This window comes from Sciurus carolinensis, chromosome 1 (genome assembly GCF_902686445.1).
Source record: "Sciurus carolinensis chromosome 1, mSciCar1.2, whole genome shotgun sequence".
Classification (NCBI taxonomy): domain Eukaryota; kingdom Metazoa; phylum Chordata; class Mammalia; order Rodentia; family Sciuridae; genus Sciurus; species Sciurus carolinensis.
Genome location: NC_062213.1, coordinates 92,608,163 through 92,621,324, shown reverse-complemented (window position 1 = coordinate 92,621,324; position 13,162 = coordinate 92,608,163). Strand labels below are relative to the sequence as shown.

Sequence of the window (13,162 nt, the reverse complement as noted above, 5' to 3'; positions counted from 1 at the left end):
TAGATGAAAGGTTAAAGAAAATATGGCATACACATGCATGTGCGCACACACATATGCAAACACACACACACACACACACACACATTTTATTCAGTCATAAAGAAGAATAAAATCCTGTCATTTGCAGCAAAATAGATGGAACAAGGAGACATTATGTTAAGTGAAATAAGCAGACACAGAAAAATACCACATGTTCTCTCTTAGGTTGGAAGTCGAAAACAGTTGACCTGAAGGTAGAGTAGTGATTACTAAAAGTTGGGAAGTGGATGGGAAGGTGGATAAAAGGGAGGTTAGATTTGATCAGTGCATACTGCATGCATGTGTTGAAATTTCACACTGAAGTCCACTAATAAGTACAATTAATACACATTAATCAAAATAAAATATTTTTCTCAAAAAGTACAAGAGTGGCAGAACTGACTTTTAGCTTCAAGCTGGAGCAGGAAAGAGGAGGAAAGTTTTCCACCCAGAGGAGAGCTATATGACACATGTGGTTGCATTTACAGGCAGGTTCTTTTTTACCTAATCCTGCCTAAAATGCAGGACATACCTGCCGTGGGCAGAAAGAGCACATCACCCAGACAACTGTGGTAACTGCGAGATCTGGTTTATTGCACAGTGTAATCCTCACCATAAAGTAAGTATGAACTTAGCCTCTGAGTCCATAGTTGCTGATTTTTACAGTTAAATCTTGATTCTCTCCTTAGTGTCATTACATACCTTAGGTTTACATATCTCCATTAAAATGAAAATGGTACTTTCTGATTGGTATGAGACACAACTGTAGCTCTCCCAACCTCTGTCCCCCTCTCTCCCAACCTTTTCCCAGGAACCAATAAGAGTTTTCTTTGGATAAAGTAAAGTGCATTTCTGAGATTCCTTTTGTTAAATGCCAACTGCATTGGCAGGATGTACCAGGATAGATTACAGAAGTATTTTATGGGAACAGTCAGAAGGTGAAATATCTTTTTTGTGATGTTGTGAAAAGGTTCAGGACTACAGATTGCTGCTCTGCTACGCTCTTGAAACGGTGAACTACCCTCTTAAAGAACTGGCAGAGAAGTGAGAGGGGTTATTGTTATGATCTGTTGAAGCTTGAGAAGAAGATTTCAAAAAGTCTCTGTCACACCCTCTCCACCCCAGTTCCAAAAATTTTTCTACACACGCTTCCTTTAAAATTTTCCCTCAGTTGTTTCCTTCCTTTCATCTTGCCTTAGTAAGGGCCTGCACTTTTGGACAGAGTGGTAGGTCTGAGGATTCCAGGCAGGTTGAGAAGAGGCAGAGAAGGCCAGAACCAATGCCAAGGTGTGAGCGGAGAGCCTGGGGCGGCGAAGCTCATCTTTCCCAGCAGGGAAACTCAACAACTCATGTCTCAAGGCATCACGTCGAGTGCTCGACCCTGAGAGAGCAAGGTGTCTCCATGGCATTCAGACTCCCGGGAGACTGAGGGAGGGTGGTGACTTGACTCTGAGGCCCAGCATGACCACTAGGATAATCAGGGCCCAGGGGCACAAGCAGGGGGCACATGGGACCAGCAGGAACCAGGTCAAGCATCAAGGCCAGGATACTATCCTGTAAAGAGAAGAGGAATGTGCAGTAAGGAATGGGGACAGGTCTGGAAGGAATTGTTCCATTCAAACTAAATTAGCTAAGGAAGCAGACTGGTGCTCAGAATAGGAAAGGGCTAAGCTACATAGATATCCCACACTGATGGCAACTGGGTCAGAATCTGATGTAGTATCCCAGGGACAAATTCAACCAGCTCCCATGTGAGGCACAAACAGTACAGTTGTTCCTCTGTAACCACAGAAAATTGGTGCCTTAAGAATACCAAAAAAGCCACAGGTGACTCTAAACCCTTATGTAAAATGATATTGTAAAAATTTTCATGTAACTGAAGCACATCCTCCCCTATATTCTAAATCTCTAGGTCATTTGTAATACCTACGACAATGTAAATGGCATGTAAATAATTGTTATACTATACTATATTTTTTAGGGAATAATGATAAGAAAATCCTGTACATGTTCAGGATGGAGGTAATTTCTTTTTTTCAATAGGCTAGTTGAATCCTTCTTTATATTTCAAAGGAACATCAATATGGAATAAATGGCCCAAATGTACCAGAAATAAAGCTGGTGACACATCAAATATGTATTTTCAACTCATGGTTGCAGAGCTGAAACCCATGGAAACAGAGGGCTAACTGTACTCATGTCTTATTCTCACACAAAAGTCTTTGAGGTAAAGGGACAGTGTCTTTCTCTTTTACAGATGAAAACACTGAGGTTCAGAGTAATTTAGATGCTACATAAAATTTAGCAATTTCAAAGTAGCAACAGCAAGAATTAAACTTTGACCTATTAACTAAGTCTATCCTTTCCTAGGCATTAACTGTTCCCCACATTTCTTGATTAAATATCAGCTCTTACCTAGTTGCAGAGTTAGTAGCTTAGCCAAGGAGGCTTGCACAGTGGGATCTCCTCCCTAATTCCATGAATGGGCTTCAGATTTGTGGCTCTCTTAAGTCAGCTACCCAGAGGCTACTCTTGAACTCCCTGGCCCAAGTTGGGACAGGGCTTCCTCCTCCATACTCCCTAAAGGGGTCTATTTCAGGTCTTATCCTCTCCAATAAGACTCTCATGGACATTCTCCAAGTGCCCCCTACCATAGCCTCACTGACACTGAAAATAAAATCTGGGGAGTAACAATCAAAAGAATGAGGTGGGACCATCTGCCATAGAATTAGCATTTGAGGATTGAAGTCATGTAAGAGAACTACTCCTGGATTGAAAGTAAAGATGGGTTGTTGTAGTTCTGTTATATGATTTGAAAACAATTTTGATGATTTTTTGGGGGGTGGGGAGGGTACCAAGGATTGAACTCAGGGGCACGGGCCCACAGAGCCCCAGCCCCAGCCCTATTTTGTATTTTATTTAGATACAGGGTCTCACTGAGTCACTTAGCGTCTCGCTTTTACTTAGGCTGGCTTTGAACTCATGATGCTCCTGCCTCAGCCTCTGGAGCTGTTGGGATTACAGGTGTGCACCACCATGCCTTGATGATTTTGAAAAGTTACTTATATCCTCTTATAACTTTATTCACACTTAATATAAGGATGTTGATCAAATAATTTTCAAAACACATTCAAACTATATTTTTTTACTATATCTTAGCCCAATTCTTCCAGAAAAAAGAAAAACCAAAATCAAAACAAAAACACCACATCAGAAAGCCTCAGCCCTACACCTGCAAATAGACACAGAGTAAGTAATGATTGTGAGCAGCTCTGCAGCACAGGGAGCCACCCTTATCCCCAGAGTCCACCCCACAAACCCTTCTGCCTTCATTGTTCTCTAGGCCAGTCCTGTGAACTCCGTCCATAGGCCTTACCTGAGCAGATCACAGCCACATCTTCTTTGTGGGTGCAGTCATGATACCCCCAAAACCTATGCTTGCACTGCTCCAGGGACTGCTCTTGCCCTGAGCAACGAACATCATCCAGCCAGATGCGGCCAACCCCAGGGCCATAGGTTTTCCGGGCTTTGGAGGATGAAGAGAGGGACTTGCCACAGCCCAGCTGCTTGCACACCACTTGGTCCTCCTTTTCTCCCCATCCATCATCACAGACAGAGCCCCACATGCCCTTGTGCAGCACCTCCAGTCGCCCAGCGCATTGATTATCTCTTCCTACCAGCCTCAGGTCAAAGGCATCTGCAGGGTGGAAGAGGAAATTGGAGTTGGAGGGAAAAAGGGAAAAGAGAAAAAATAAGATCATCTGCATCCTCACCAAACCCCATCAGCACATTTGGAGCCCTCCATGAGTGACTGCAGTTGCTCCAACTGTGACTGCAGTTGCTTTCCCCTGCTCCATCAAGTTTCAGTCCCTGTGGCCCAAGTAATCTTTTTTTGCTTCCCCCACCTATTTTATAAATCTAATGTTTCTGAATGACTTTCTGGTAGTTTTTTAAAAATTGAAGAACTCACAGATCAGAGTAATTGCTCTGCTCTATCATATAATTCAGTATATTAACAGTTCATATTAATATAGTGCATAATATTGCTTAAAATATTTTAAGCATCTCACATACAAAAGCAGTTATTTAAAAAAACTTTTTTTGTTCTTTTTCTTTTTCTTTTTTTTGTTACTGGGGATTGAACCCAGTGGTGCTCTACAACTGAGCTACATTCAAAGTCCTTTTCACTTTTTATCTCAAGACAGTGAGCTAAGTTGCCCAGGTTGGCCTTGAACTTGGGATCCTCCTGCCTCAGCCTTCCACGTAGATGGGATTACAGGTGTGCACCACCATGCCCAGAACTAAAAGGCAGTTATTATAATTGCCATTTTAAGAGAAAAGAATTGACAGCACAATAAGTTTGCACTAGTCCTCTAGCGCATGAGTAGTTCTGGTGACTAATGTTTGAATGGAATTCCATGAATCACATCCATGAATAAACCTGGACTCTGAATGTATAAGCATCACATTTCCATCACCTTCACATTCCACCCAGGTGTCCTCATCGTGGGTGCAGTTGTGCCTCCCCCAAGGCCCAGAGAGGCAATCCTGAAGGGTTGCTTCTCGTCCTGAGCAGGACATCTCACTCATCCAGATGGGTCCTTGGCCCTGGACAGCCTTGTTACAGTGGCTTTGGGTCAGGAGGGCCCTGCCGCATCCCAGTTGCCGGCACACCACCTTGGCGGCCCGGAGGTTCCAGCCTGTTTTGCACACGGTGCTCCACTGGCCCTGGTGCTGAACCTCCACTCGCCCCTTGCAACGCCCAGGGCCATCAACCAGCCGCACACTTTCTGGAACTGGAGAGAAAGGGCTCTCTGGGTCTGTGGAGAAAAAAAGAGGAAGTGTCCACTCCTGCAAGCTCATGGCATTCCCAGAAAAGGGGGTTCACTGCACATGGGGCTCTGTTCCTGGTGTTCAGCACAATGCATGCTAGAGGGCAAAGCACTGCTCCTTGACGAATGAGTGAGCAAATCAATGGAGTGAATGCAGTTTCTCATCCCAGGTCGAGTCATTATCATTCTGTAGCACTGTACTCTTTCATATTGTTTTCACTTTCACCTTCTCATTGTTCTTCAGGAGAGACAGAGGCAGAATAAATGTATATATATTATTTAAATTATTTTAATAATGTTATGTGAGCAATCATAATTATATCCATATATTTATGATTATAATATAAATGTTTTTACAGATATTATAAATGCATGATATATTACATATTAAAATATAGCATATATATTTTGATATGGGGGATTGAACCCAGGGTACTCTACCACTGAGCTATATCCCCAGTCCTTTTTATATATGATAAATAGAATATATATTCAAATATATAATTTATATATTAAATCATATGTTATATTAAATTATAAAATAAATTATATATTATTTAATATATAGTATATATTTTAATACATCATTATAATGCATTCTATATTATAATTATATATAAAATATGTAAGATATTTAAATGTACCATATTTTAATATATATCATGATTATAATATATAAATCTATGTATAAACAATGCATTTATATTAAATATATTAGACAGATAAAATATGTATATTATATAATTACACTATACATGATCTATAATGAACTTATAATTAATATATAAAAATATTGGTATTTATATATTATATGTAATTATAATGATATGTAATATATAACGTATGTGTTGTGTTATTATAACTATATTAAATAGGTTGCTTATATATTAAATATATTTATCATCTATTTATATATAAATATTTATATATTATATATGTATACACATATCTGTATAATGTGTACATATACATACATTATACAGATAATTCCATATATAATTATATACACATAATAGTTAAAAAAACCTTTTTTAAAGTTTTTAAGTAGGAAAAAAACCCTTTGGTTCAATGTTAACATTAATCAAGTATTCCAGATTAGCGCTTCCTACCCTCACCAATACTCTGTCTTTCTAAGATATAGAATAAGGGCAAAAAGTGATTGTTTCTCTGATAAATTCTGTGGGGAGACAAGGAGCAGACATAGACTAGCCTCTCATAAATCACAGGAGGCAAAAGGCTACACAGAGAGGCAGAAAATATTAAAAATACATAGAAAGCAAATATATATATATATATATATTTATGAGAGTAAAGGAATACAGATCTATGAATGTGTCTGTCAGTTTATCATCTATCTGTCTGAGATTGTGTTGCTTTCCTCCTGTCCACCTGACCAGAGGTAGACTTCTTGAGAACTAGAACTATCAAAAAGGCATATATCAGGCCTGGGGATATAGCTCAGTTGGTAGAGTGCTTGCTTTGCATGTATAAGGCCCTGGGTTCAATTCCTGGCACCACCAAAAAAAGAAAGAAAAGAAAAAAAAAAAAAAGCACACATTACATCTTGGGAGCACATTTCTTCACCTATGACTTCAGACCCAGCTCCAGATAGAAGATACACCAGTCAACAAATGTTTAGTGGTTGCAGGATCTGTGCATATTTTTTCATGTATGTAAATAAGAGAAACATGTTCTCATTTTGATTTAAACTTTAAAAAAAGCACTAATACAACCAAGTAATAGTAACATTCTAGGTGAGGATATTATCTCTCCCCAGGGTTTATAGTTAGAAAGTGTGAGACGTGAGGGTGAGACGTGAGGGACGAGAAGCCAATTAGCCATTGTGTGAAAGTCCATGGCAGGGAATAAAAACCAACAAGAGTGGCCATGTGGGGTATGGGCAGCTGGCAGATGGTCCTTGAACCCTGCCGGACTTACTCTCGCATAATGCCCCAGCATCCTCTTCATGATGGCAATTGAAAACATCTTCGCTTTGCTCACATTGAGCCAGGGTGTCTTCCATCCCATTGCAGTTGACATCTTGGATGAGGACACTTTGCCCTTTTTCTGTCAATGGCCCATATAAACCACCACTGGGGGTTTTCCTGGCCACTCCACAGCCGAGCTCCCGGCACACCACAGCCACATCCTTCAGGTCCCAGCCGTCATCACACACAGTGCCCCACTGGCCATTCCGTTCCACCTCCACTCTCCCTTCACAGCGGTGGGGGCCTCCCACCAGTCGCACTCTGGATGGAGACTCTGAAAAGAGATGGGATATTAACTAGAGATCTGGGAGGAGCACAGAGGATGCTTAGGGACGTACTCAGTCAATCTGGAACACTTTCATCCTTGACAGAGGGAAGTTGGAGGACTAGAAAGGAGGGGTCAGAAAAGAAGGGGAGGGAGAGACGCTTCAGGACCCCATCTCTGAGTTCTGGTGCTACTGCACTTTTAATTGCACCCTACCAAGAAATTCTACTTCAAGTACTCAGACATGACTACAGCCTTTCACATTAAAGATTAAGGGAAAGATTGGCTGAAGATCCAGCAGTTTTCAGACTCTGATGGTCAGAGCCAGAACCATCTATAGAGATCATCACGTCCACCCCTGTATTCCACAAATGAGGGAAAGGATCTTCATGGAAGTGATGCTCCTCTGGTCACACTGTCCAATAGTGAAAGCCCAGGACAGAGCAGCTCCAAAAATTTGACTAGAGGATTCTAGGGTTCAAGTAGGAGAGAGGTACCACAGAGCCTCCAGAGAAGTTCTGAGGAATCAAGTACTCAGTTCTGTTTCCTGATTAGAATTCTGGGTATGGAAAATACTAAGAGAAATTCTTCCCCTTCCACTGCAGCACAGAAGTAGAAGAGAAATGTCTGTGTAGAGAGGCTAGGGAAGAACTCATCAGATATCAAATATCTGCTGAACACTTACTATGTTTCAGGTGTTACTTTATGAACTCAGAGAACAGTGATGAACAAGACAGAGAGGACTTCTGCCCTCAAAAAGCTTATATTTAGAGGCTTGAAACAATCTCATCAAGTCTACTGCAGCCTCAAAGCAAGATAGCAGAGGGCTGAATTTGCCACAGCTTTGTGAAATGGAATCATTAACTGAGAGACATGTCTGGTGTATCAGGAAAGGTCACATTTGGACTGGTGGTCTGTGTCCTAATGGGATATGAACAGCAATATGGGCCAATGTGGACCAAGTAGGATGATCCAAATGCCTCTGTGTATAGACCATGACTCCTGAGGACCAGATTTCCTACTTCCTGTCTTAACACTACACAAACTCCCCAGAACTTGAAGTCAACCCAGAAGTAGTTCTTAAGTAAGAAAACCCCAATATGAGCTGATTTAAAACTGCATTGAGAAGTTTATGTCTGGTTTATTGATTTGGTTTTGCTTCATTTCCTTAATTTGGGGGAGGTATTAAGAATGGAGATTAGCTGGAAATGGTGGCACACACCTGTAATCCCAGTATCTTGGGTTGCTAAGCAGAAGGATGTCAAGTTCCAGGCCAGAGTCAGCAATTTAGCAAGACCCCGTCTCAAAATTTTAAAAAAGGCTGGGCATGGTGGCACACGCCTGTAATCCAGGTGACTTGAGAGGCTGAGACAACAGGTTCTCAGGTTCAAAGTCAGTCTCAGCAATTTAGCAAGGCCTTCACCAACTTAGTGAGACATGGCTTGGTGGTAATGCACCCCTGAGTTCAATCCCCCAGTACCCCCACAAAAAATTAAAAAGTGGGGGTTCTAGGGAAGAATAGAGTTACTTTGGATTAGGTAGAGGAGAGTGAAGGAAGGGGAGGGTGTACAGGTATAGGAAGGATAGTAGAATGAATCTGACATATTACGCTGTGTACATATGACTGCATGACCAGTGTGATTCTACATCATGTACAATCAAAAGAATAAGAAATTATACTCCATTTATGTATGATGTGTCAAAGTGCATTCTACTGTCATATATAACTAATTAGAACAAGTAAAAAAAAATTAAAAAGGATGGAGATGTAGCTCAGTGACAGAGCATCCCTGGGTTCAATCCCTAGTACTTAAAAAAAAAACGGAGACTTGAGACAGAAATTAAAATTTAATCATAAAAAACTTTTAAAAAGTTTCTACTTTTGCACATTTGAATTTAAAGCTTACATATCTGAATAAGTTATAATTCAAAAGAGTCACCCAGAAATGACTTTTGGGTTGTTGGATCTAAGATTAGAGTTTGGATTGTCATTATTTTGTACTCCGGAAAGAAGCTGCTATCAGAATCAGGCACAGGTTATTTTGTTTTATTTTTGATTGTAAAATTCTCACTTTCAATGAATTTCCATTTTCTATGCAGTAGAAAACAAGAGCTATTCCAAGTAAAGAAGAAATAAGCAAAAAAGAATAAGCACAAAAGAAATTCAGCCTGAGGAATTAGAAGAACTGAGAAAAGATGTGAAAGGCAAAGAGAAGAGTAGAGGGCCTCGTCAGCTCAGCTGTGCCCAAGGCAGGGCGTTTAGTCTACTTTATCAGCACAGAGCTTGAGAGCAGGACCCAGGGGTGGAGGAGCAACATTCCAGAGTAGGGGGAGACTGTGAAGAGAACAGTTGTCTTCCTGCACAGACTGTGAGGGACAGCCCTGGAGACCAAGAAGAAAGACCAAGTAATTTGAGTTTCTGGACAAGAAACAGCACTCTAAGAAATCAAATTGCATCCATCAGGGCATAGGATCTGCCACACCAATAGGATTTTGTAGCTGCCTCTCTCTGGTAAAGCTGCTACCATACAGTGAAAGCATAGATTAGAGGAACAGTGTAAAAGCAAACTGATAATCCCACAAACAACGTCCTTGACTTTGAACGGTTATGGTCTTCCACTCCCACATACTCATTGTACGCAGCCCCATCCTCTCCTTGGGTGCACAATGGTGTATTGCCCAGATTCCTCCAGGAGGCAGCCAGTGGAAGCTGAGCTCCATCCTGCCCTCTTCTGGCGAAGCCATGTACTACACAGAAGCTGATGCATTTCTAATTCAAAAGCACCAGGAAGTCTGGCAGGAAGACCTGGGTTTGCTGGAATCCACCATGGCACAAGAAGTTCATCCCCCAATTATGCCCCAGTGAAATGCCTCTGGGCTTGAAATCAAGCTATCTTGTATTTGGTTGCTGGTCAAGCTCCTCTGGCTACAGAGGCCAAGTAGGAAGAGAGGTTCTTTGCTGGATAAAAGCATTCACACCATTCTGTGTTCTGGAAATGGAAATTCACCTACACAAGACTGACAGGGTGGGATGGGAAACCAGAAAAGAAAGTTACTCAGCCTGTTTTGAGCCTGTTTTGAAGTTTCAGAATTTCTCCTCTCCTAATCCTAGAGGGTTCCCTTACAGGAATCTCCCCCAGCCCCAGTGAAGTCTTACCTAAGAGGCCAGGTCCAGTGCAGATGGCTGAGGGGGGAAAAAAAAATAGAGGAAATGAGTGAGGTCATTGAGTAAATTCCCAGGGTTTTATTCAAAATACAGAACTCTCTAGAAGGTCCTTGCCAAACTTAGGGCCATAGATATAGAACCTCTGAGATCAATCCATTTGTAACCTTCTCGTCCTGGGTCACAGTGTCCTTTGAAAACTGGTCTCAAAGAACACTGGACACTGACTAGAAACCACAGAGACCAATTCTGTGACAACTGACCTGGCCCTTTCCCATTTCACATGATGTTGCTTTAACCCTAGGTGTGGACAGATTTGTTTTTCTCTTCTGGCCCATCAGATTAATGGGTTATAATTGCCTGAAGTAGAAGTGTGGTAATGCAGCCTCTTGGCTCAGGAGAAAAGAGCACCAGAGGCCCCTGGGAAGATGGGTGGGGAAAGTAAAGGTACCAGACAGGCAGTGCAGAGAGGGGAGAAGAGTGGCAGGATCTGCCTGTGTTCACTGACACTGCGTTCAGATTGGGGTTTGCAAACTCCTTCTTTAAAAGGCCAGATAGTAAATATTTCAGGCTTTGTGGCCATAGGGTCTCTGACACAGCTATTCAGCTCTATCTTTATAACATGACAGTAGTCATGTATATGTGGATAAATGAACATAATTGTGTTCCAACGCACCTTAATTTAAAGAGACACAAATTTAAATTTCATGTGTCATGAAATATTAGTTTTTTTAAAATTTTCTCCACCACTGAAAAATATAAAAGGTATTCTCAACTTGTAGTCTGTAGTTTACTGACCCCTGATTATAGATTAATGGGTCAGAAGCAACTCAATGTTTTGTTTGGAATCTCTACTTTTTAGAACCAGTACATCTTTGGAATATGGGGCTTCTTCCTATGAGATCTCTGTACAGTTGGACTCTTCTGTCCATTAGGTTCCCTCCTCATGCTGTAAAGAATCCTGAACCCTGTGACCTTCAGTAGTCCCTGAGGCCTTGGTATGTGCTACTGTAGAATTCACCCACACCCCCTCTTATAGGTTTCTGCAAGAGTGAGTATCTTTGGACCTCCATCCTACAGTTTTACAGGCAGATCCAAAAAGTTCAGTGGTTATCCCTGTAATATTTCCTTCTCTTAATTTCCAGACTCCTTCTTGTGAATCCCATTCCCTTGATCTTCAAATGTGACTACTCTCAGATTCGGTGAAGTCTTGTCTACAACTCTGCAAAACTCAAGGGAGATATTGTACATATGTGAGCTGATGCCTAAACTCCCCCACAAAACTACACATGAGAAAGAAAGTGAACCCGTCAAGCCTGGTGTGCAGGTGCAAATGTGGTGTAGCCAATGAGTAACTGGGAGCTCCTCAGCAGGGCAAATAGCTGCAACTGCAGCTGCAAACCAGAAATGCTCCATGGAGGAGATGGACCGCAGGTGAGCCTGGGAGAGTCAGCAGTGCATCATGAGAGGCAGGAGTAGCTGTCGGGAGCAGTGGGAAATGTAGGGATGTTAAATATGGCAAGTACCTTACACTAGACACATGGGTGCTAAACTGAAATGCTATGTGGTATTCAGTAATGCCTTGGTCTTCAAAACAATAAAAATGGATGTGACTGATTAGGGTAGAGGTTTATCAGATGTTGTCAGATGCCCCATATTAATTATCTTATGAAACACCTCCTTAAAAAAAAAAAATCTCTGAGAAACATAACATTAGTTTTACTCCATAGATTAGAAAGAAAGATTTTAGAGACATATGATAATCTACAAATTCACACAACTAAGAAATTGAAGAGCCAGGAGGGCTGGGGATGCAGCTCAATGGCAGAGTGTTCGTCAGGCATGCATAGGCCTTGGGTTCAATTCCCCGTACAAGGAAGGAAGGAAGGAATCAAAGGGCCAGGACTAAAACCTCCAGATTATCCATGCTAATCTGTAGACTCACCGAGGCAATCAGAAATTGAAGAAAATCAGAGAAACATTATGTGAAGTACTTTTCAGAGGAAACCAGACAAAATGATCAATGAAAGGTGATTGTCTTAGAGCAGTACCTTCTTTCCTTGTACTATCTACCTGTTGCTACTGAGCATTCCATTCATTTGTCTTCTTATTGATAATATATTTGGGACTACCAATGAAAAGAGAAATGGGATAAAATATCAAAAATCTATTGATCTAAAAATAGGGAGATAGAAAAAATCTGGCAATTAAAATATATTAACAACTGGGTAGGGAGTAAGGGTTTTTTAGGGCTTAGATTGTTGCCAGGTGTAGAAACAAAGGAGAAAGACTTCCTTCAAAGATATTTGAATCTGGGCAGGGAAAAGATTCTCCTGACAAATTTTCTGGAAACAAAATTTCCAGAAAACCCTAAAATCTAAACCTGAAAAAGCAGAGATACTCACCAAGAATCAAGAAGAATAGCAGAGCCATCATTCAGGCAGCTGAAGATGATGAAACACGGCTATTAGGAGGCCCCCCAGGCAGCAATATGCAGCTTTGGCCACAAGTGTGCTCAGAGTAGGAAGAGAGGCAGGTCCTGTGTGCTGCAGGAATTTTATCAGATGACAGAAACCAGTGGACTCAAGGGACACAAATGATAGAACTGGACTTGCTGAATTCAGCATGTTCTAGAGGAAGGAATATGACTGTAACTGGCAAAAAGATATTGAAACAAACAGTCTGTCATGTCTAAGTTCTGTTGCAAGTTTAGCTCCAGCCATCTCTGCTTCTGTCCCTTCACCTTCTGTAGAAAAAGGGAGGTGCCCAAATGTGGTCATCTCTCATTAGAAGACCAGATAATGCTTAGTCTCTAAGGATCGTTTTTGGGGAAATAGGACAGTTTAGATTTATTTCATAAAGAAGTGCCTAACAAATATGGAAGCCAGAGGCCATT

General features: G+C 41.3%; 1 protein-coding gene across 1 annotated transcript; it reads right to left on the bottom strand.

The window, feature by feature from the left end:
- Nucleotides 1-576: 576 nt before the first annotated feature.
- Nucleotides 577-12,839, bottom strand: Cd5l (CD5 molecule like). Its single transcript, XM_047516344.1, has 6 exons — nt 12,672-12,839; nt 10,261-10,287; nt 6,789-7,112; nt 4,497-4,838; nt 3,395-3,715; nt 577-1,572 (listed from the first exon to the last, which is right to left on the bottom strand). The coding sequence occupies exons 1-6, from the start codon at nt 12,700-12,702 to the stop codon at nt 1,568-1,570; spliced, it is 1,050 nt and encodes a 349-aa protein (XP_047372300.1). The 5' UTR covers nt 12,703-12,839; the 3' UTR covers nt 577-1,567.
- Between the last annotated feature and the right edge of the window lie 323 nt (nt 12,840-13,162).